This window comes from Aotus nancymaae, unplaced genomic scaffold (assembly GCF_030222135.1).
Source record: "Aotus nancymaae isolate 86718 unplaced genomic scaffold, 86718_ANA_hifiasm-v0.15.2.pri h1tg000015l_0, whole genome shotgun sequence".
NCBI lineage: Eukaryota > Metazoa > Chordata > Mammalia > Primates > Aotidae > Aotus > Aotus nancymaae.
Genome location: NW_026988426.1, coordinates 5419721 through 5444090, shown reverse-complemented (window position 1 = coordinate 5444090; position 24370 = coordinate 5419721). Strand labels below are relative to the sequence as shown.

Here is a 24370-nt window from a genome sequence, read left to right as displayed (position 1 = left end):
CCATGGAGGGAGACTGTCAGGTAAAAATTGTGAAAGACTTTACACTGGGCCATGAAAAGGATTATTAGGTGTCTCACCTGGCACTCCTCAGGACTATCTGATTCGATAGGGACCCGCACTTTCCATTGTCTTTGGTCTACTTATCTCTGTAAATTGTAGAAATCTTATAGTAAGGCACTTTGAGTAATGCAAATTTCTTTTCCACAGAAATGCAAATAAATGCAAATTTTGCCCTGTAGAATATAACTGGCTATTGCTCTGCAGATACTGACCAGTTTTGCATCTATTTATAAATTCATTTTAGCACTATCACTATGTTGTGTGCTGTTTGCTTTCTCTTTTGATATGGTTGAAACATCTTACTGGTTCCCTCATAAATTAATGAGTTAACTAAAATTCTTTGATACATGTTTATTCTCCATTTGTATTAGAGCCATTATTTTGCCTTCTTAAAAATTTATTCTTTAACATGAGTGAATCGACATTGCATCATGGAATTAGAAATGCAGATACTCTTTAATGCAACAGTTGCCACCAGTTTCCATGGTAACCTTGATATTTGGGAGGGGCCATCCTGGTTCTCAAACTGAACTCCCCGTGTGTTTTCCACAGGGTTGGGCAAAGGCATCCCACTGCTGAAATAGAAGGATGGTGGCCTTTTGCCAGTTATTAAGAAAAATTAAGTATTTTTCTTATGACTTTTTTTCAACCTTAACACCTGCTGTTGTGTGTCTTGTGGTACATGGCTTGTAGGTAACAAACATACTTATATTAAAAATTTAGAATCCTTCATTCTACTCAGTCCTACTGTTAGTTTTTTAATAGGATGAGTATTCATAATTGTGATTTTGTATTATACCTTGTAATATTTAACTTTAATTAAAATGTAAAATACATTTGTACTTTTTATTACTCAAGTTATGCATGCTCATTAGTAAAAATTTAGAAATTCCTTAAAGCACAAAGAATAAAAACAATCACTACAATCCTGCATATGTCAAAAGCCAGCCCTGCACTCAAGCCCTTGGTCCCTCCCCCAGCCCTTCCTCTGGGACTTGGCTCCATATTTATTCCCTCTCTACACTCTGTCTCAAAGCTCTCTCTCTCTCCTGGCTTCTTCTGCCTCAAAGGAGTGAGCTCTGCACCTCCTCGCCTCTCACTTGTTCCATCTCCTCTCCTCTCCTGAGGCCATATTGTCATTGTTCTAAAGGACACAGCCAGTGAGCGCAGCTCAGTCCTCACCCCCTCAGTTTCTCTGCAAGCGATGCTCTTGGTCACTCCCCCATACAGACCTCTTCGTTCCTGGCGCTTGGCTTAAGTCTTTCTCCTCATTCTTCCTTCTTATTCTCTCTTCTCTTGTCCATTTTCTCTGACTCACTGAAGACTCTACTTCCCCTCCTGCCCCTAAAAGGTTGGCATTCCTTGCTTTGTCTCACTCATTTGCTGGTCTTCTTATCACACATACCTTTCCTAGAGATCTTGTGTTCATCCATGGTTTACTTTTGACCCACATGTCGTAAGTCCCTAATGTGTGTTCCAACCTAGACGTCTTCCCTGAGCCTCAGATTCTTGTAACCAAATGTTTTCCAGACATCTGCACCTCCATGTCCCATGGGCTTATCAGACTCCAACTCTCTAAAATAGAACTCATCATCTGCCCCCAAAGTTGTTCCTCTTCCAAGTTAGAAATACTGTCAAGGCTGGGTACAGTGGCTCACACCTGTGTTTTCAACACTTTGGGAGGCCGAGTCAGGAGGATCACTTGAGCCCAGGAGTTTGAGACCAGCCTCAGCAATATAGCAAGGCCCCATATCTACAAAAAAATTCAAAAATTAGCCAGCTATGGTGGCTCAGGCCTATAATCCCAGCTACTCAGGAGGCTAAGGTGGGAGGATTGCTTGAACCCACGAGTTCAAGGCTGCAGTGAGCTACGATTGCACCAAGGCACTCCAGCCTGGGCGACAGAGTGAGACCTTGTCTCAAAAAAAAAAGAGACAAACATAAGGTAATTCTTGACTCCTTCACTGTTAATTCTCCCCCAACAAATCAATCAATCAATTTTCTGGGATTTACCTCATGCATTTTTATCAGATCCACTGCCCTGCCCTTCTTCGTTCCTGCCACAACTGAGCCTAACAGGCTGCTGCCTCATCCATGTGATCCACAGATCTAGGATCCTCAAATCCATCCTCCCTTGAGCCACCAAAGTGAGCTCAGTAATGCAGGAACCTGACCAAGCGATCTCCCCTGCCTAAAGCCTTCCAGAGGATCTTCAGAGGAGCTGCCACTGGAGCTGGGCAGAAAGACTTCCCCACACCAGCTGGTACTGCAGACATGGCCCAAAGCCTCGTCCCCACCCATGTCCTCCCAGGTTGCCAGCCCTACTCCCTCTGTATAGACGTTCTTGTTCCCTGAAGAGGGGATTCTAGGCTTCTTAGCATGGTAGCAGCACTGTTTACTCTCTGACAACCCCCTGCCTCTCCGATTTATTTCTAGCCACTCACCACTCTGCTTTTCTTGCTTCAGCAACAAAGCATTACACCAGATTCCCTGAGGACACCAGATATTTAGTGCTACTGCACCTTCGCTCAGCGAGTCTGGGAATTCTCGCCCTGATCCTGCCGGCTCTGCCTTTGCCTGGTCAGCTCCTACTCAGCATCTCCTTTTGTCCATGGTTTTCCTTTGACCCACCAGACCCCAGCTATTGACTCTGGTCTCAAAGTGCTACCCCATCTTCTTCCCCTTGGGGCACCACACCCCCACCCCCTCTCCTGGGGGTGCTGTCCCCATGTCTTCCTCTGCTTGTGTTGTCCCCATCCGCTCCCCTAGGGGGGCCGTTCCCATTTCCTTCCTTGAGGGTGCTGACCCCAACACCTCCCTCCTGAGTTGCCTCAGCAGTGCTGAATCAACCAATAGGCAGACAGCCTTCAGGGCACCAGCACAGGCAAAACAGCAACACTAATGCAAGTATCTAGAAGGAAATTATTTGAATAATCTTTCTACTCCAACTCTGCGATATTCTCCTGTGTCTTCATTCAGAATGTTGAGGGTTCTGAGTTTCAGGTCTTCTGATAATGGTTGTAGTTTGTGTTTTGATTGCTATATTGTTGAACCCATTCTGCATTGGCTTTGTGCACTTTCTCTGCTATAGTCTGTTCATTTCCTTTGCCCCATTTATCTATCCAAGGCCTTAGGGTTTTTTTTTTTCTGTCATTTGTGACAAGGATTTTTTCAGTTTGCTTTTATCATTAATTTTTGAACATTACTTTTTAGCATACAGAAGTGTTTGATTTTTATGTAGTTAAATCTATCGATAGTTTCCTTTGTCACTTCATTCATTACTTTTGTGTTTGGGTATTTTAACACTCTCAAGCCTTAAATGAGTGTTCTTACAGGTTTTTGCCTTGTTTTTAAAGGTTTAGTTTTTAATGTATTTAACTCTTTAATTTTTCTGGAATCTAGGTGTGTTATATACTCCAGTATTTGACTTTTCCTTTCTTTCAGGTGATCCATTTTCCCAACATGATTTATTGAATAATCCATTTATTTATGGTGTTTCCTTCTTTGTATATTCAGAGGACTCATTTATACAAAAATCTGCTCTGCTTGTGGATTATTTAGTTCCACTGATTCATTATCTCTTTTTCTGCCAGTTATATAGTATTTTCATTGCTTTACTTCCAGAATGTGTTTTAATAACTGATAAAGCAAGTCTCTTCAACTTTTCAGAATTTTGTTATTACTTGTCATAATTTATTCTTCCAGAAAAAAACTGAAATTATTTTGTTTCTAAAGTAGTCCCATTGAAGTTTTAATCATGTTAAACCTATGAATTGTTTTATGAGAAGTGACTTCTTAGTAATTCTGTTTTTCCATCCAGAAAATAATGTGTCCCTATTTATTCAGCTGTTTAGTGAGGTTTGCAAGTTTATAACCAAAGGCTCTATACTTTTTTTTGTCAAGGTTGTACTAAGATTTTGTCTCATTGCTACTATGAATAGGAATTTTTTCCCCATTTCATCTTCTAATTAGTTATTGTCAGAACATAGGAAAACTACTGATGTTTAGGTATTTATTTTCCATTCAGCCACATTCCATATTCTTTTATTATTCTAATGATTTTTCCATTGCTCTTCTTTGCTTTCAAGGTAGACAATCGTATCTTTTCCAAATAATAAAAAAAGTATCGTTTTCTTTTTGTTTTTCCTATCTCACTGAGTTGGTCAGAATAATTTTAAATAATTGGCATAGCAATGTCTCTTGTTTTTTTTTCCTGATCTCAATGGGATGTCTACTAGGATTTTACTGCTATGTGTGATATTGATTGTTTTTTATTGAGACATAATTGAATATAACAAAATGCAGAGATCTTAAGGGGGTTTTGACAAATATATACAACCATACAGCCCACACCTCAAACAAAATTCAAGTCATTTACAACATGCCAGAAGGTTCTGTGTGGCCTTTCCAGTCAGTCTAACCCCTTCGTCTGACCTCTGTCACCGTAGATTAGTTTTGCCTGTTTTTAAACATATAGGGAATTGTTACAGGATCTTTAGGGTGTCTCTTTTCTAGCCAGAAACCTCTGGCTGGTGGCACTTTTGTCTGAGTTCTTGTCCTGCATCCAGGAAGAATGAAGTACACAGACAAATGGAGGGTGAGCAAGATGAAGAGGAGCTTTATTGAGTGTCAGGACAGCCCAGAGGAGACCCTCAGTGGGTAGCTGCTCTGTGTAGGAAGGTCGTCCCATCGCCTCTGCAGCTCTCAGCAGAGAGGAGGCCTGGAGTGGGCGACTCCTCTCTGCCGGCAGGTCATCCCAAGTGTAGCTCTCAGAAGAGAGAAAGCCCTGGAGAGGGTAGTAGCTTCTCTCTGCAGCTTTTTGTCCTAGTGTCTGCAGCTCTCAGTGGAGAGGAAGCCCTGGAGAGGTTGTTTCGACGTCTGCAGCTCCCAGCAGGGAGGGTAGCTCCTCTTTACAGCTGGTCCACCTGTCGTCCGCTCAGCTCTGGTTGAGCCCAGGGTTTTTATGGTCTTAAGAGGGGACAAAGTGTGTGCTGATTGGTCACTGGGTAACCATGAGTGGGCCCGGAAAAGGCACTACAAGTTCCCACTCCATTCAAGGGGACTGTCTGCCCTGCCCCCAGCCTTCAGGCCCTCAGTGGTCTGAAGGTAAGGCCTCATCGGAGACCTGCCTTCTTCTGCCCAGGAATCTGTTTACCTCTTACTGCCATTCATGGCACTCATGCTCGCCCTGACTTTGCTTCCAGATCAGAGCAGTGCCAACAGCAGGGAGAAGCCGGGTAGTGAAAGCCAGCACTTCCGATCCTGCAAGTGTAGAGGGGCCTTCCTGGGCCCCAGAGAGTAAAAGAATGCCTGCATCTGCAGCCACGGGTTTTGGCAGCTGCAGCTGCGCCCAAGAGGGCAGGGATCCTTCCTGCTTCCAGCCCCGCAAGAGTACAAGGAGGCTCAGATCTGCAGCCACAACTTGAGTGGGAGGCCCAGATCTGCAACCACGGTTTGGACGGCTGCAGGGGCACCTAGGGAGCTCCTACCCCACCTCAGAAGAGGCAGAGCTCCCAGGTGTCCTCTGCTCCTGCTGGCTTCTTGGAGCGCACAGCCCCGGGAGCTCCTCACTGCAGCAGCTGGCATGATGGCAACAGCAGGCTGTCTAGAACAGCTGGCTGCTGTCATCAAAATGAACAGGATACTGACCTGAATGAACAGTTTTGTTTATCGTGTAATACATTCCTTCCATTCCTACTTCTTGGATTTTTTTAAAAATTATGTAGGGAAATTTTTTATTTCTGAGCAAATTATTCTTAAAATAACAAAATATGACATTTAGGAATACCCCTACATTTATATGAGAGAATTCAGTTTATGAATAAGCTTCAGGCTCTGGCATGAACTCCCAAGGCCCTGCCCCTAGGACAGGTTTCAGAGCTGGTGCCCTGAGGGACGTGGTCTTCATCTATGACTCGGGGTTCCCAAGACTCAAACCTGAAATAATGTACTTTTCCTTAACTCAGAAAACAACACTGTTTTCTATGAATTAGGAGTTCATCCCATATCTTCATGTTTTCTAGCAATGTGCAGGAGGAACGACGCCTCTGTATCTTCTGCATCACTCACTGTCTTCCACTTGGAGTTCTACGCAGTTGGTGCCTCCCCTGCCTAGGGAATACTTGTTTCTCTGGATGAACATGGGAGCTTCCTTTTGCAAGTCTGCCATCCATGTGCCCCTTTATACCTTGGCTGCCAGGAAGCCCAAAGCTACCCTGAGTGCCTAATTGAAGTACCTAAGTCATTCCATCTGCTTAGAACATCTCTTTGCATTTGTCTCCCTTATGAGTTTGAATTTGTTTTTGTTTTTGTTTATATTTATTTCATGTATCACCCATTTTTATGCAGATTTTTACTTTAGAAGATCCTTAAGCTCTCTTTAAAAACAGGAGATATCAGGCCAGGCATGGTGGCTCACGCATGTAATCCCAGCACTTTGGGAGGCCGAGGCAGGTGTATCACCTGAGGTGGGGAGTTCAAGACAAGCCTGGCCAACGTGGATAAATCCTGTCTCTACTAAAAATACAAACTTAGTTGGGTGTGGTGTCATATACCTATAATCCCAGCTACTTGGGAGTCTGAGGCAGGAGAATCACTTGAACCCCAGGAGGCAAAGATTATGGTGAGCCAAGATCACATCATTGCATTCCAGCCTGGGCAACAAGAGTGAAACTCCATCTCAGAAAACAAGCAAACAAACAAACAGAGATCTCTCCCCAAACAGACATACACACACATACATACACATGCACACATATGTATCATGTGACCCTCCTTTAAGGGCAGGCTCTTGTGAAATGAGCCATCAACCTTCTTTCTCTCCTTTATTTTCTCTCTCACCATTCCCTTGGGTACAGAGCACAATAACTTCAGGCAAGTCTGCAAATCATGCATCCACTCCCACCTGACAGTATTAGACACCAGGAGATGCCTGGAAGAGCATGAGGTCAATTTGCGAGGCAAAGAACACTCGCAAAATTAAATCACACATCGAAGAACACACGAGGGGGCATAGGGTAGTATGTGCTTACTTGCCAGGAAAGTGGAACTGAGAATCAGGACCCTTAGGGAAGGGGGGTTCCCTGTGGGCAGGCGTGGACATGGAAGCCCTTCAAGGTGGGCCTTGAGCAGAATGTTGGAATGGACAGGATTCAGATGCCCTGGTACCTTTGAGGAGACAGTGGCCAAGGACTCCGAGGCTAGGATGCAGGGCGGCAAAATGGGAGTTCAGGAAATCTCCCAGTGAGTGAATTAGTGAGAGCAGAAAGATCTTTGAGCAGGAGAAGCTGGAGGCTGAAATGGACTGCTTTTTAAAAAACCATTTTCTAAATAATAATGTATTTTTAAGTACAAAGTAATACATGCTCATCGAAGCTGGAGAAATAGTACACAGTGTATAAAGGAAGAGTTTTTATCTCCCCCCACCATGAGGGAGCATTGCTAGCAGCCTAGCCTGCATCGTTCCTTGCTGAAAAGGGACTCCTGCGAGGAACAGAGAGGGACCAAATGATGCCAGACCCGAGTCTTGTACAACAAAGAGCTGCATAAAGCTGGGAGCTAGGGAAGAGGGTGTGAAAGCAAGTTTTTAGCAAGATTAACCTGGCAGTGGCCTACAGGGAGCTGTTGTGTGAGGCTCAGGGAGTGGAGGTGAGCAGGAGGCCGAGGGCCTGGAACAGGGAGGTGGTCATTCCCAAATTGCTGATGAGGTTTCCCTGGGAAGGGACCTAGAATCCCAGGCCTGACCTGGAAGCAGGAGGCCCGCTGAGGTACACCGGTCTGGGAAGAGCATCCATGAGCTTGACTGGACCATGCTGATTCTGAGACGATGATTTTGGGTTCAGATTGCAGTATCCTCCAGGCAGCTTGTCCCTTCTCCAGCATGGAACGTTGTGGTGCCCACAGTGGTCTGCGGCTTTTTTTGTGCCTCTCTGCCTCCGCTTCCTGAAGCACAGCTTGTTTTTGTCAGCTGCTGGTCCTAGACTAGCTTTTGGAGCATGTTCTCCGAGGCCCAGTGCCTCTCCCGAGCCTTTGGGGGAGGGGTTCTTCCTCCACAAAGAGAGTCTCTGTGCTGCGTGGCTTGGTTGGTTCTGTCTCTGCCACAGGTGCCTTTTCATGTAGGGAACCCATCGGCTGTCTCCGCCCCACTCTCCATGAAAGCTGTTCCTGGCTGTCACTCCACAATCTGTTAAACATCTCCATCTCCTGTTGCTATTATGGACTTAAAAGCTGATGGGCTTTGTGCTGTTTTGCTTGCCAAAATGGCAAAGAGACTTTGTTCTTCATGCTTCAAATCATTTTAATGCTGTCTTTGAAACACACCTCACACAGGCATTTTCTAATGGCCTCAGACTTGTTGGAGAGAATTTCATATTTTAGCTCATCTTTCTTTGGGCTTTTGCATATAAAGCCTCGCATGCATAGCATTTGTCTCCATTTTAATAAATGCATATCTGGGGAGACAGTATCTGTTATAGGTGTTTATGAAGTGGGGAACCATGGCTATGTTGGGAGCCCACAGGGACTGAGGTCTGCTTCTGAGTTCACTTCCCCTTAGCTTCATGCCCTCAGGCAAGATGAGGTGAGGTCAGAGAGCCCAGGGTAGCTTCCACATCCTTGGTTGTTCCTTACCTTCTGGAAACCTCTGGCCTAGGCTGTCCCACGTGATGGCGTAACTTCCTGCACAAGTGAGCCTATGGTGACCGTGCGGTGCAGAATACAGCAGGGTTCTCATAGCTTGAGCTCCCAGAGGCCAGGCCAGCTTCCATCCAGAGAGGGCCCCCTGCTCCACCCACTGCCCGCTCACCATCTCCAGCCTGTCACACGGGTTTGCTACCATCAGAATGGATCTCCCGCCCAAGGCCGAGTTCCCCAAGCTTCCAGATGTGTCCAGTCACCATTTCCGACTTTCTTCCCCTTCTCTGGAAGCAATGGCTTTTCCAGCACATTGGCCCACACCTCCAGGTGAGCATATCTTTCCCCTTGGGTCCAGGCCAAAGTTTTGCCTCGATGAGCCACCTTTGGTGTCTTGACCTGAGGCTCTGGAGGCAATAGTGCCCTGGATGTGAACAGTCTATGGCCTCAAAGCCTGTTCTGGGATCATTTTGGCTGTGTCCCTTAGCTGGGGGTTTCATGTATTTCTAAATATCTCAGCTCTTTAGTTCTTAACTTTTAAGGCAAAAACTTGGTACATTTTAATCCTGACCTTGCAGATCTTTATGGTTTCTCTAAAGACATACAACAGAGAAAGCCTTCCCAAAGGGAAGGTTATCAAAATGTATTCATACTGTGCGCTCTTTGGTGTCTTGTTTCAGGTAGAAAATATCCATCTACTTCCTACTTTTTCTTCCCCCTGTTCTATGAAGTCTTTGCCTGGCCTAAGCCCCTTTCTTTCTCAGGTATCCTTAGTGGTTTATCCCTGTCACTCCTGTGGCCTTCATCTTATCTTCCAGGGTTGCCATGAACAGGTCTGTTTCACTATCTTCTTTTCAAATTGTGTTTGTCTTAGATATGTTTCATGCCTTGATAGAGTCGCGTTCATCTGGGGGCCCTACCAGTCTCCTTATAGGAGTATAGTCTACTCTACAAATGTATTTACCAGCTTAAGCTTGGAATTCTACAGTGCCACTAAAACTTGTGTTCCTTTTGTCATTGTAATAGTTTTTAACTAGAATCCTGGAGAAAACTTTTTATATAACCTTAGCATAACTAGTTATTGTCTATGCTCCTCTCTTAGTGCCCAGATGAGCTCTGACTAGACCAAGAGAAGCTTTTTCTTAGACCTGGCTATGCCCGTCTCTGAGCCCGGGCTCCAGCCTGGTGGGGTGAGTGGATTCTGAAGCCTCACCGCAAGCAGTTTAACTGCATGGAGGCTGAAGTTCTTTGTTGTCTGGGCTTTCAAACTGTGTTATTTCTGTTCATGTGACGACAGTAATTTAAGAGCACTTTAATATAGAGGAGGAAATGTCATTCCTGCCACCAAACTAATCTCAGTAACTCACTGAGCTGAACACTGAGATACAGGTCAGAGTCTCCAAAAACATGAAAGTAATTACCCAAAGCATTGAGCAACTATGAGAATAGTTTAAAAAACAAGAACCACAATATGGACCTATGCTTGTTTATTTCATTTCCTTCTCATACTGTATTTTCCAAAAATTTTAAGTGAACTTGTATTATGGTTTATGGTATATATAATGTACATACACCATATGTATATATGATGTATATATAATGTACATATACCATATATATATGATATATATATATATAATGTACATATACCATCACACACACACACACACACACACACACACACACACACACACACACATGAATCTGCTTTTCTCTTGCAAAACACATGACCTTCCACTGCAGGTTCCACACAGGGCCTCCTCACTCGCCCCTCCCCTGCCTGGCTCTGGACCAACCATTCATGATAGGTCTTTCTTTTTTCTTACTAAACTTTGTATGTTAGAGCAGTTTGGGGTTTATAGAATTGTTGCAAAGAATGGACCCCCCACCCCAGTTTCTCCTGTGACACTAGTATGGTACATTTGTCACAGTCAGTGAGCCCACAGTGACACCTTATTATTCACTGCAGTCCCTGCTCCCTTCCAAGCTCCACAGTCTCTCCCTGATGACGTCTTTCCCGATCTGCTGCAAGATCTCATACAGGATCTGTTTTGTAGAGCATCACTCAATCAGGATTTGTCTGATGTTCTTCTCTTAGCTAGACCAGGGTTATGGGGCTTTGGGAAGAAGACCAGGGAGGTAAAGTGCCTTTCTCATCATATCACATCATGAGTAGACCCTGTCAACATGACTCATCACTGCTGATGCTCGATAGACCTTCCAGACATGAGGAATTTAACTTGATCTATGCCTAGGGTTAGACTCTCAGCAACACCTGCCTTGAGTGTGCAGTGCCACCCTAAGGAATTCAGCCTGCTTATACTCAGTGCCTAGAGAGACACTCTGGTGTGGTGGAAGGGAGTCTCTGAGTAGCACAAGGCCTCCCCTCTCAGTTCCATGGCAAGGGGCCTTGCAGGTGTTGCTCCAAGATAAGCTCATCTTCTCCTTCATCTCTGTGGCCAAGCCTGTAACTTCCCAGCTTTAAATCCTAGGCACCAGTGAGACGTGGAAAAACCACGGTGAAGTTTGCACAGGGAGGATTAATGGTGAGTGGAGACACTGTGAGCCTTCACTCCATCCATTTCTCATGTGGAAATGAAGATCATCATCTCTCCCTCAAGGCTACTGTGAAGGTTGACCATGTACAACACATACAGGCATTAACAATAGCTCCAACAGAGTGGGTGCTTTTGTTCGATAAATATATATTAAGCTCCTACTGTGTGTCAGGCACTCTTCTAGTTGCTGAGGACCAAACAGGGAATAAAATAGATCCCAAGGGAGCTTAGCCAGTAAATAACTCTTTAAATGGATAATCATTATTATTATATGCTAATACTTCTATTTCAGGAAATTCAATATGCAGACTGTTGTAACCAAAACAGTAGTAGAATTAGAATTAGAAAAATAATAAATTTGCAACTAATTTTTCCACTTAACTCTGTAACCTGGGGGAACAATCCTTGTTTTAATGAAAGCATGTTCATTCTCATTCATATAAAAATGCAAAGTGAAGCATCAACCAAATTACATTTTTCACCCACCAATAAACAATCACAACAGTTATAAAATGCGCCATGCTGGCAATACTGTGACAAAAATAGTCACTTTCTAAAAACTTTTTATTATTAAAAGTACTAAATAAACACAAAAATGTAGCTTCAACAACCAGTAACATTTCAACCATATTTATTTCATCTGTTTCTCACTTTTCTTTTGCTAGAGTGTTTTAAAGGAAATTCCAGAAATTATGTCATTTCATCCCTATGTGATCAGTAAGCAGCTCACAAAGTTGATTACACCTAATAAAATTAATAGCATTCCTTAATATCACCTGCTATTCAGTTTATATTTAATTTTCCCTAAATGTCTTAAAAAAAAAAAAAGTCCTTTGACACTTGAATCAGGATCCATACGAGGTCCATTCATTGTATTGGTTGTGTCTTGTGTCTCTTAATCCAAAAAACTTCCACCTCCCTCCCCGATTCCTGACTGGGCAGAAACCATGACAGTTGTCCTAAAGAAGCTCCCAGGTCCCAGATGAGGATTTTTGGTATTTAATTGGTTCCTGCACCTTCTTTATTGCTTGGAGACTGGATTTGAGCTGCCCTCCGTTTCTGATTGGTTTCGTTTCTTATGTGACAGTGTGTGTGTGTGAATACTTCTTGTATATTGTGGGTACTTCCTGCTGTGGAACCCAAGGAGGCACATGAGACCAGCCGCCCCACTTCTGGTGATGTTGAAATAAAGCCACTCTAGGTAGCCACCACCTGTGAAGGTCAGAAGTTATTTAAACTTCCCTGAGTCTTGATTTCCTAGAGAGAAAATCCTCCCCAAGTGGGTTTCTGTGGCTTCAGACCTGAAAGCACTTCCAGGCTGCAAACTGCCATCAAAATACTATGTATTAATCATATAACGATGCTTTTGGCAATTAAGGAAAATCTTCTGACTGGGCATGGTGGTTCACTCCTGTAATCTCAACACTTTGGGAGGCCAGGGCAGACAGATTGCTTGAGTCCAGGTGTTCAAGATAAGCCTGAGCAACATGGTGAAATCCCATCTCTACAAAAAATACAAAAATTAGCTGGGCATAGTGGCGCACACCTGTGGCCCCAGACTGGGGGTAGAATGCAGGTTGTGAGGGGAGGGGTAGAATGGGACAAGACTGAGGCAGGAGAATCGCTTGAACCCATGAGGTGGAGGTAGCAATAAGCCGAGATCACACCACCGCACTCCAGCCTGGGTGACAAAACGGGACCCTATCCTTCCCCCCACCCTGCCAAAAAAAAAAAAAGAAAAATCTTCTTTTAGAAAACATTTTCCTCCTTCAGATACCTTTAGTTGAGAAAATGGTAATGCTCTTTTTTATTGGAAAAAACTTCCGGAACATTTTCAAAAATTGGAAACCACCTGCTTTTTAACCAATAGCTGAAGTGGGGTAGTGATTAATTCCTCAAGATTCTGGGCCTTACTGCTAAACAAACAAAAGTTTAGTGATGCCCTCGATAGAACGGAGCCTGGCTAGGGAAGTGTACAATCCCTCAGTCTTCTAGGTCAGAGAGTCCCTGAAGGGGAAGAAAAAAACAGGTATTAAACTTTTATGGGATGGTTTCCTTTATCAAAAGAGTCTTCTACCCCTGAGCCTCCAAGACAAGCACCCTGTGGCCTTCCTCTGTAAGGACCGGCTGGGAGAGGACCCTTTTAAAGGGATGTTGCTTACTGATTGTCAGGAACAGACTTGCTATTTAAATTTTAACAGTTCTCAGCAAGCTTGCACTTCCAGAGCTTGTGAATGAGCAAATCTTTCCCAAACCAATTTTTTTCTTTTTCTTGGTACAAATCAGGATGCCCAGAGATGGATCGGGTTCATTTGTATTAGTCTTCAGTTTAATTTCTCTTCCTGCCAGACCTTTTATCTTCTAGTGGGAAAGGAAAAAGAAGAAATAAAGAATCCTATAGTTGCAGCAGGACTGAGCAGAGCCGGGAGGTGCAGAGGAGATTAATAGGCTCTGTTATCAAATCAAACCGGGCAGCAGACTCTGGACATAACCGAGGCTGGGGTTATGGACTTTCAGGAGCTGTTTACACTCTGAGTGAACAAACAGCCAGGATCAGGAAGGGCCAGGCTGGCGGGATGGGGCCGAGGGCGGGAAGGCGGTATCCTCTGCTGCGGTCTGATTAGTCGCCTCAGTCACCTGGTTATGACCATTGTCCTCCTGACTGTCTCTGTCTGAAACTACATTTGTTCACTGCGCATGACCAAGTGGGTGAATGGTTCACTTCTAGACACTGTGACATCTGAAGGAAGAAAGGGGTGGAAGAAGAGCTTTACTGAGTCCAGTATTAGTCAAGGTTCCTGCAGGGAAAAGATGGCATTCCTGAATTAGAGCAATCAAGGAGGAAGTTTTAGAAGGGGAATGTTTGCAGAGGTGTGGGTGGAGGGAAACAACTGTTACCTGGGACTGCAAGCCTCAGAGCTGATTTCACCCTTAAGTTAAAAAGCCCAAGGCAGATGCAGAACCCCAGAAGGAGAGATTGCATAGGGTGCCCACTTGGAAAAGAGGAGTACCCTTTGGATGAAGGACCCAGGTAGCCCCAGGCAGCCTCCCAGTGAGGAAGGAAGAGCCTTAAATTTGCTCCCTTTATCTACGGGAAGCCTCAGGGCAGGAGCCTCCAGGGCAGAGCTGGGTAGGGAGGGTGGAACTTGGATCTAGGGAGAGGGAGCTATCCAGCACCCTGGCAAGCTTACAGCTAGATGCTTTCGATGTATGTTATTTCATACTCAGGGAGTCTTGGGGGTTATATGTTATCCCCCATCTTTTTTTCATCATTTGTTTTAATTTTTAATTGTAGTAAAATACACATAAAAAATTCACCCTGTTCACCATTTATAAGTGCACAGTTCAGTGGCATTAAACATATTCACATTGTGGTAAAATCATCACCACCATCCTTCTCTAGAACTCTTTCATATGGCAAAACTTCTGCACCACCAAAAATAACTCCCCATTTCTCCTTCCCCAACTCCTCCTACTTTCTGCGTCTGTGAATTTGACTATTCTAGATGTCTCATAGAAGTGGAATCATACAGTATGCACCTTTTTGTTACTTATTTTGCTTAGTATAATGTCCTCAAGGTTCATCCATGTGGTGGCATGTGTCCAAATGTCCTTCCTTTAAAAAGCTGAGTAGTAGGCATTTTATGGGCAGACCACATTTCGTTTACCCATTCAACCATCAGCGGCAGGCAGTTGGGTTGCTTCTACCTGTTGACTACTGTGAATAAAGCTGCTGTGAACACAGGTGTACAAATAGCTCTTCAAACCTCTCCTTTTCATTCCTTTGGGTGTATACTCAGAAGCGGAATTGCTGGATCATATGGTAATTCTGTCTTCATTTTTGGAGGAACCCCCATACTGTTTTCTGTAGCAGCTACACCATTTTACATTCGAAACAACAGTGCAATAGGGTGGAATTTCTCCACATCCTCCCCAACACCTGTTATTTTCTGTTTGAGTTTTTTTTTTTAATAGTACCCACCCTAGTGGGTATTAGATGCAGTATCATTGTGGTTCTGAATTGTCCACTGTTTTTACAGAAATTCAAACAAAATCGAACACCCATAAGTGGGAGAGCTTATAGTCAGCGGTGGGCTCCTCGCTTCTTTCTTCTACATACCAGTTATCTTCAGAATGAGAACAATATTTTCATGGAAGCTGGACTTGGCACGAAGGGGCCCTGCTTCCAACCAACCGAGTCCGCTTGCCCTGATGTGGGGAAGGGCCTTTCGTCTTCCACATTGACAGATGGCTGTATTCTCGAAGGGAAACTGCTTAGCAAACCAGATCACCCTGAGCTGAGTGATGCAAGTAGAAGGGTTTCAGGCTCCCAGAGAGACAAGAGAAGTTGCTGTGAGTTCTTCCGTAGGTAACTGGGAATGCACACATTTTGTTTTTAAAGGAGACACACAGAGAGGGGATCCTATTCAGCTGCCCATTATCCATGTCACTGGAAATCAGAAGCCAAGAACACTGAAATGCCCAGCTGGTGGCAAAGACTGCATTCCCAGAAAGCCATTTTTGGAAGCAGCTTTATTTGAAATAATTAGAAAGATTCCATCTTCATAGCCAACTGGCGTCATGCTTCAGAGCAGTTTAACTTTGTGTTAAGGAATCCAGTGAGCAGATTCTGAATTAGTGATAGACATCTCTGTGTGAGGCAACAAAAGTTGCCTTTGAGACTCTCATTTTCATTTTAGAGCAATTTATGGCCACTGCTTAGTGATCTGTAAGGAGCCAGAGTGCATTTCTGATGAACTCATAGCACAGACTTGCGGATTCCCGTGGTTCGGGCTGTAGGTTTTTGGAGAAGCGGCTGGGATTTTATGTGTGGATGTTGACATGCAGCTGGTGCTGTCTGCAGGCTCTGCCCAGCCCGGCACCATGGCAGAAAGCATGTGCCACCTCTTTCTGACCATCTGTAATGTGGGCGAAAGGGACTTAGCACCACTTGAGGTCAGCAAGACAGCTCGATTTCCAGGAGAATTTCCCCCACCCAGGTTTTACTTCACTAATAACCTGAAAATTCAGTTCAAGCATCCTCGAAATTCAGGATGAGAACTGACGGCAGATGCTGGAAGTCACTGCCAGACTTTGTTCATTCCAGGGCATCACTCTACAAGTTGACTGGGCTGAAACGCATGTTTAAACTCTGCAAAAAGCCACACAAGGGTGTAGGATCTCCAGCAGAACCCTCGGAAGCCTTGCTGGAGAAAGCGCATTTGGCTGGCAGAGTTGCTCTTCCACACCTGCTGGAAAGCTGGGTGGGAAGATATTCTAAACTCACTGTGAATTTCATTACGTCTCTCTCCAGCCAAAGCCACTCAGGGGTGTGGTGGTGTAATGGGCCTGCCACGCAGATGGGCTGCGAAATACACAGCCCATCTGTCTTTATCATGCTCATTTCCTCTTTTATTAAAATGTTAATGAATATAGTTTTTATTTATCATTCAGTGACATGTGCAGCATCCTTTTCTGGGAGACAAATCTGCAATCTGCCCAACCATGTGAGCCGACAGAGAACTTTCTCCACTTACATACTGAACACAGGAATTAGGGACATTCTGGTTCCTTTTAAACCGCCATATGCAGGTTGTACACACAAAAAATCCCTTTGCTCGTTGATAGCAGCATGGGGGTAAGTTTCCTTTCTGGCTTGCTAGTTACTAGCCACAGGGCTGGAGCCTCAGCCTCCCATCTGCTAAATGGGATAAACATTCTTTCTCCTAGAGCCGGCCTGCTAAGCAAATGAGATGTTTCCTGAGAAGGCCTTTGCACTCACCTCTTATTATTCAGACACGCACTTCTGTGGGTTTGAATTCATTTTCTTCACTCTTTCAGACTCTCCGTGGAAAGTGCATCTGTCAAACATTGGCCCCGAGATGACAGGCGTCACCGTGAGCGGCCTGACTCCGGCTCGCACCTATCAATTCCGAGTATGCGCAGTGAATGAAGTGGGCAGGGGCCAGTACAGCTCTGAGACAAGCAGGTGTGTGAATCCCACCCCAGGTAGGGGCATGGAACAGTCAGGGCCTGAACGCCAAACAGCAGCATCATATTAGGTGGAGGAATTGAACACAGCAACCCGACGGCCTCCCTCAGGGAGACTGGCCAAAATGTGAGCCCAAAACCCTGCCACAAAGAGGGAAACACAGTCCCATGTAGGCTTAGCTGGGCCTTCCTTCATTGCTGTGAGGCAGGTTTCTCAGATTTTTCCTGTGGTGATCTGGCTGTGCCTACATAAATCACTCCTCACAGCACAGCCCTCTCTATACAGGAAATTGGAACTTACACATTTTCCATGTCCTTTGCCACCCCACTGCCGGGTGGAAGCTGGCGCCACAGTCTTGACAAGTGAACACCTAGTGGGGTGCTGTAAGGGAAAGACTCTGCTGTCTCTGCAGAGGTGTCGTGTTCCTGAGTGGTCTTGCTCTGCCATCCCTGCAAGGGCTGCCTCTGAAAAAGCTCATTCGGAGGTGACGTGGGAAAATGGCTTCATCACATGTCAGCACGCCCTCCACAACCAACCTGAGCTTTCAGTGGGCTTGACTTGTAGAACAGCTGAGCTCTAAATGCCTGTTTTTCAAGATGTGGGAGTTTGAGATGAGAAATGTTGAAAGAGCCAAAGGAAACAATTTAGGAGGAGTCTGAGATGGCAGGCGCACGAGCATACACATTCAGGCTTGCATTCCTTCTAAAGAGCTCAGGCGCTGGGGTTATTCACATGGAACAAAGTCGCCTCCATGCCTTCCCCATTGCTTGGTTAACTGATTTTCTATTATGTTGATTTGTTGTAACTGTTTCTCATGTCCTTTCAGTTTCATCAGCGGTGTGTTTTGCTTTTCTCAAAACCCGAATCTCATGAATAGTCAGGCTCAAGATTCAGCAAGATAGATGAAATGCAAATGGGCCCCCTCTATTTCTGGTACTCATCTCTCTTTTTTCTGTCTTTTATTTTTAGGTTGATGCTACCTGAAGAACCACCCAGTGCTCCCCCCAAAAATATAGTAGCCAGTGGGCGCACCAACCAGTCCATTATGGTCCAGTGGCAGCCGCCCCCAGAAACAGAGCACAACGGGGTGCTGCGTGGATACATCCTCAGGCAAGTAGCCAGTGACTGGCCATCTTTAGGCCACCATTAGAGCCAAGCATCGATTCACTGAGGTTGCAAACTCTAATGTCTATAAAAGCCAAACAGGAACCAAATAATCAGTCCAGGTGTGAGACTTTAGGGAGCTGTAGAGACTGCAATCTGGAGTACACAGGCCAATGTGGGCAGCCTTGCACAGACATTCTGTGCATATCTAACCGTGAAGGACACACACACAAAACTGATGTCTGGGTAGCATTTTGTTAGGAGAATGATGGGGTATTATGGGTTGGAAACCAGGTATATTATTCATTGTGAGGCTTTGTATTTTTTACTTTTTTTGAGATAGAGTTTCACTTTTGCCACCCAGGCTAGAGTGCAGTGGCATGACCTCGGCTCACTGCAACCTCTGCCTCCTGCGTTCAAGTGATTCTCCTGCTTCAGCCTCTGGAGTAGCCGGGATAACAGGCATGTGCCACCACACCTGGCTAATTTTTTGTATTTTTAGTAGAGACAGAGTTTTACTATGTTGGCCAGGCTGGTGTCAAACTTCTAACTTCAGGTGATCCGTCCGCCTCAGCCTCCCAAAGTGCTGAGATTACAGGTGTGAGCCACCACATCCAGCCTCATTGTGAGTCTTTTGATTCCATTTAAGTTTTCAACCAGGGGCATGTGTTGTTCAATACAGTAATTTTAAATTAAGAATAATTAATTTGATATAATTGTTAGCCAGTTGTCACCATGCTGATATGTTGCTCACTATTGCCAGATCTTCTAGTATTTCCAGAAATCCAAAAATCTAGCTTTCTACCTGAAACCTCACAACTTTTAGATGTTGGAAATAAAATCAATATATCTGGAAACAAAGGGCAGGGCTAATGCACACTTCTGCAGGCCAGGTGTGGCTGAAGGGTGGCCAGTGTGCTATCTTTGCTTTATAAAGGACAGTTGGGCTTCTAGGAGTACTGGGGACATTGTATCAGAACTTGTCTGTGTTTGAGAGAAGAAATCTCCTTTGCCAAAACTACTGCTAATTTAAAAATTCCACTGAACGTGATAATTGCAATGGCCTGTTGATACAAGTAAGAAAAAGTAAAGCAGAATTCCATGATGATTGTTAAATCTCTTCTAATAGATTGCAGCACTGTGGATATATTTGTTAATTTTACCACTGTTATTGGGACAAGCATGGTGGGTATCCATTATTCCCATCCTGGGCTTGTTCTAAATGTGTGATCAGTAAATAGTGGCTAACAAAGGTCTTAAGTAGACAAATTTAATTTCTTAGATAAATGTAAGAAATTGTGAAATGTTGCATCTTCAACTCCATTATCCTTGCATATGAAGGGCAACGCCTTCCCTATATATATTTGTATAGTCATCCATTCATCATTTAATATGTGTTTTTCTATATGCCTTGAATATCTGCCTGTCGAAACCAATTTGCCACGGTTTTCAAGTTTTTCCTCCAGTGCAGGGATTCTCTTCTAAATGTAAGCCAGACCGTGACCCACCTGAAGTGGTTTAAATGGGCCATGCCCAGGGGTACACAGAGAGTTCCAATCAATAGCAAGGCCCCTTTTGTCTTGAGGCTCCAACTGTCCTTCCTCATTTCAAAGAAGGGCAAGAGGAGCTTGCAGTTCTGTCCCCCCAGGGTGGGGGCCGCAGGCTCTGGTTCCTGTTGATCCCCTGGGACAGTTCCTAATTGCTTGACCTTCTCCGCTCTGGAAAACAGCCCCATGCTCCCTGCTGCCTGTGGCCAAGGGCTCCTGTGGCACTGCTGCTCTGGCCCCTGCCTTAGCCGTTACCTTCGTTCTGCACCCCTCGACTAATGAGAATAATTAGCCGCCCTCTCTACTCAGCCGCACGGGCCTGTCGCCTCTCTTCAGCCCAGGCAGGAAAAGTTTCCTTAGGCTGAAGCTGCCAAGTAAAGACTTTAAAAGTCATCCCACAGAAGCAGGCTTGGGGCACAGAGTTTAATAATAAAATCTCTCTGATGTTACGAGGCTGCGCTGCGGACTGCACATTTCTCTGTTTTGGGGGATTACTAGTGTTAAAAGGATCTTCTGTGATGGGGTCAGTAGAATTGGGTGCTGGAGATGAGGGCATCTGTATTTGCAGGGGCTTAAATCCTGAAAGCCCGAAAATGAGGGTGCACTACCCTAGGCCTGTGAATATCAAAGTTTTCAGAAATTAAAGAGCCATGCCAAAATGAATTTGCTTGGAAACATTTCCACATGATCCTCTGGTCTGCACATCAGCTCTCTGCGAGTGTGTATCCTCCAGGGCACAGTCTCTGTGTCAGATCTGAGGCACAATGCAAGGAAAGCAAAGAAAAATAAATCACTTTCGTGGCTCCAGCCATAAGAAGTAGTTAGGATGCGTGTGCAGTAATAAAATATTTATAATAATAGGCAGGGTGTTTCTTTGAGAGGAGCATAGGGGTTATGTCCTTTAAAAACATTCTCCTGTTTATTTCTGTATAAAAAATCATCTTGTTCTGGCTGAGATGGTCTCCTGGGCAACATATCCTACCAGTACGAGGAGGCTGCCCTGCACTTCCGTTATTAATTGTGACCTTCTTAGACATCCTGTGACTATTACAAAAGCACCCAGAGCCACTGGTCAGAATGGGCCAGCGTGCCTGTTCCAGAGGGGAGCACAGGCTCTTTTGAAGATGTGAATTCTGCAGTTTGTTTTTCACAGTGGTATAAAGAGTGGGCCCCAGAGAAGATGGGTGGCTTATGCAGGCATAGTTCCTTATAACTCATAATTATCTTTTCCATGCTTCTCAATAGAAGAGTGGTGTTTAAAAAAAATATTTAGGGAGTGCTTTACACCTTCACATCTTTTACATTCATTGTCTCCTTTGACTGTTGCAACAAGCATGGAAATGCTATTATCATTCCCACCTTAAAGAGGCAGCAACCAAGGCTTGGAGAAGTTTGGAATTTTCCCAAGACCACCCAGCTCCTCAGTGGCTATTGAGCAAAGTCTTCTGATGCTGGCTCCTCTGTTCTTCCCTGGAATGTGCGTTGTGTAGCATTGGGTCCACAGGAGGAATCCTTCTTAAGGGCCATGCTCATTCTGTGGTATTGATTACGGATGGTGCTTGGTGCCAGTATGCCCAGGCTACTCAGGTGCATGGTGTAGGCACAGAGCCAGTTTCTACCTTTTCCCAAATGGCTGTCTAACTGTCTCAGTGCCATTTATTTTAAGAGTTTATCTTTTGTAGATGGTGAATGTAAGTGGAAATGTCCATCACACAGGTGAATCCATGCCAAGACTCTCTCTCTGAGGGCCACTGCCTTGAGGACCATCATACTACATAAATAATCTGAACACCCCCTGGGAATTGCACATGTACTTGCTTGGAGTGGGTCGTTCAGTAAAGGAGTCAGAGGTGGACACACTAGGAAGCAACAATGTGGTTTGATAACTTGACTTTCACTTTTTTTTTTTTGAGACAGAGTCTCGCTCTGTCACCCAAGCTGGAGTACAGTGGCTTGATCTCTGGTCACCACAACCTCTGCCACCTGGATTCAAGCGATTCTCCTGCCTCAGGTCCAGAGTAGTTGGGATTATAGGCGTGCACCACCAGATGAGGCTAATTTTTTTTATTTTTAGTAGAGACAGGGTTTCACCATGTTGGCCAGGCTGGTCTCAAACTCCTGACCTCGTGGTCTGCCCGTCTCGGCCTCCCAAAATTCTAGGATTACAGGTGTGAGCCACCATGCCCAGCCTGACTTTCATTTTTGCCCATCACAGAATAGCACTGTCCCTTCCCTGAGTCTCCCACCAGGTGAGCCCAGTGGCCTCTTGCTCCTTTCAGGCAAGAGACAGGAGACCAGGTACATTCTTGCTCTTCAAGGGCCATCTGCTTTTGATCATTTGTTTCCTATCAAACAGGCCCCACCACGCAAATGGTCTGCAGCAAGAGGGGACAAGAGAACGCTCTCAGAAACTCCTGATTTTTATGAAGAACCTTGTATGACCATTTCTCTATTTCTTCACTTCATTTTCAAACCATCCTTCTCTTGGGAAAGTTGTTTTACATTTTAAGGCCTGAATTTCTGGGTTTCTTTTTTGCTCCGACATCGGCAGCCTTACTGATGTTCCTGTCCCTGCGTGTCTGTCTCAGATCCTTCACCTTCGTGCTCAGGTGCCCTGCCCCCCTGGGACTGCCCAGGTAATGGACATGGAATCCACAGAGCCACAGAGCTCAGAGCTCAGTGTCCTGGAGGAGCCAGGACACTGATTTTCACACACCATGAAAAGCCAACAGATTTGCTGCCACTCAAGTGTGGGACTGTGAGGCAGGAGCCACTTCCAGGGTAGAAATTAGAGGCTTTTGGAAGCTGCAGGATGACGAGGCAGTCACTCCTACTGGGGCATGCCCCTGGCTTTACCCAGAGGGGCTGATCCATGAAAGTTCAGTAAATTACCTGAGTTGGTTCAGTGTGTGAACAACAACAACAACTACTACTACTACTACTACTACTACTGCTACTTCTTCTTCCTCTTCTTCCTCTTCTTCTTCTTTTTTTGAGATGGAATCTCACTCTGTTGCCTAGGCTGGAGTGCAATGGTGCCATCATTGCAACCTCCACCTCCCGGTTCAAGCAATTCTCCTGCCTCAGCCTCCTGAGTAGCTGGGACTATAGGCGTGTGCCACCATGTCTGGCTAATTTTTTGTATTTTTAGTAGAGACGGGCTTTCACTGTGTTAGCCAAGACGGTCTTGCTCTCCTGACCGCATGTTCCATCCGCCTCTGCCTTCTAAAGTGCTGGGATTACAGGCATGAGCCATCACCGCACCCAGCCTCAGTGCATTAACTTCTATAGACCGAATCATGGAGAAACATTTGCTCATCAAAAGAATACTGTGAAAATCTTCTCACAGTACACACAGCAATTTCCTAATTTGTACATTCTAAGTCCTGAGTTGTGTACATTATCTTTTTCATAAACACAACTTCAAATTTCCACCTAAAAACGTACTACACAAGCAACCACAGAGGTCTTCTACAAAGCAATTTGTCATCCTTTGCATTGGACTGGTATTTTGGAAGTTTCAACACCTTTTCAAAGACACTCATTCCAATTCTGGGATACACTTGGACACACCTGCAATTTGTAAATGGAGCTCCATCCCTGGAGACCACGAGGCTGTGTGCTGCCTGCTTCTGGAAGTCTCCCCACGTTTCAGACTCACAAGAGGAAAATGTTTTCCAAACTGATTTACAGCAGCTCCCCGATGGAAATCATGTCTGGAATTGTTGGTACTAAGTCACTGTGGTTTCCAGGCGAGTTACACATAAAAAGTTATAACTTTTTCTTAACCATAATGCAGTTGAAATGTCAGTTCCATTTTGCCTTGAGCTTATAATCACTGTGAGATTAGAGCACACTTTTAAAAATCGAGTTAGGAAATGGCATTGTTTAAGGCTGACCTCTCAGCTCTGCTCTTGTTTATTTACTTCCATTTCCCCCTAACCCTGCAGAATAGTGTAAACGCAGTTTCAAGGTCCAGTTATTTCTTTACCATGATGGGCTTCCTTCGTGGCAGGTACCGCCTGGCCGGCCTTCCCGGAGAGTACCAGCAGCGGAACATCACCAGCCCGGAGGTGAACTACTGCCTGGTGACGGACCTGATCATCTGGACACAGTACGAGATACAGGTGGCAGCGTACAACGGGGCCGGCCTGGGCATCTTCAGCAGGGCCGTCACCGAGTACACCTTGCAAGGAGGTAAGCTTGTCTCTAAAACCACGAGCTGGCGGAATCTTCGCCAGGGAGTGGGATTTGCAAAGTTGGACTGGAGTGTGTTAGAGAGAAAAACAGAGAATTCAGTCCCCCAGGGAGCGTTTAGAAGAAAATTCATCACATATTTAATGGGATCTCTCCAGCTATTCCTCAACTAAAGCAGTACAGTAGACGGGAGACAAATAATATTCCAGCTCCTTTTTTCAGTGACTAAGGAAAGGACGTTTCGGTACACACTCGTTAGCGGGTACATCTATTCTTGAAAA

General features: G+C 44.9%; 1 protein-coding gene across 1 annotated transcript in view; it reads left to right on the top strand.

Annotated features, from left to right (window-relative positions):
• SDK1 (sidekick cell adhesion molecule 1) overlaps nucleotides 1–24370 on the top strand; it is a 652070-nt gene that overhangs the window by 389463 nt on the left and 238237 nt on the right. The window contains exons 14-16 of the mRNA XM_021675988.2: nucleotides 17091–17238; nucleotides 18211–18351; nucleotides 23908–24089. Coding sequence (XP_021531663.2) covers nucleotides 17091–17238; nucleotides 18211–18351; nucleotides 23908–24089 — 471 coding nt within the window. The remainder of the gene's footprint in view (nucleotides 1–17090; nucleotides 17239–18210; nucleotides 18352–23907; nucleotides 24090–24370) is intronic.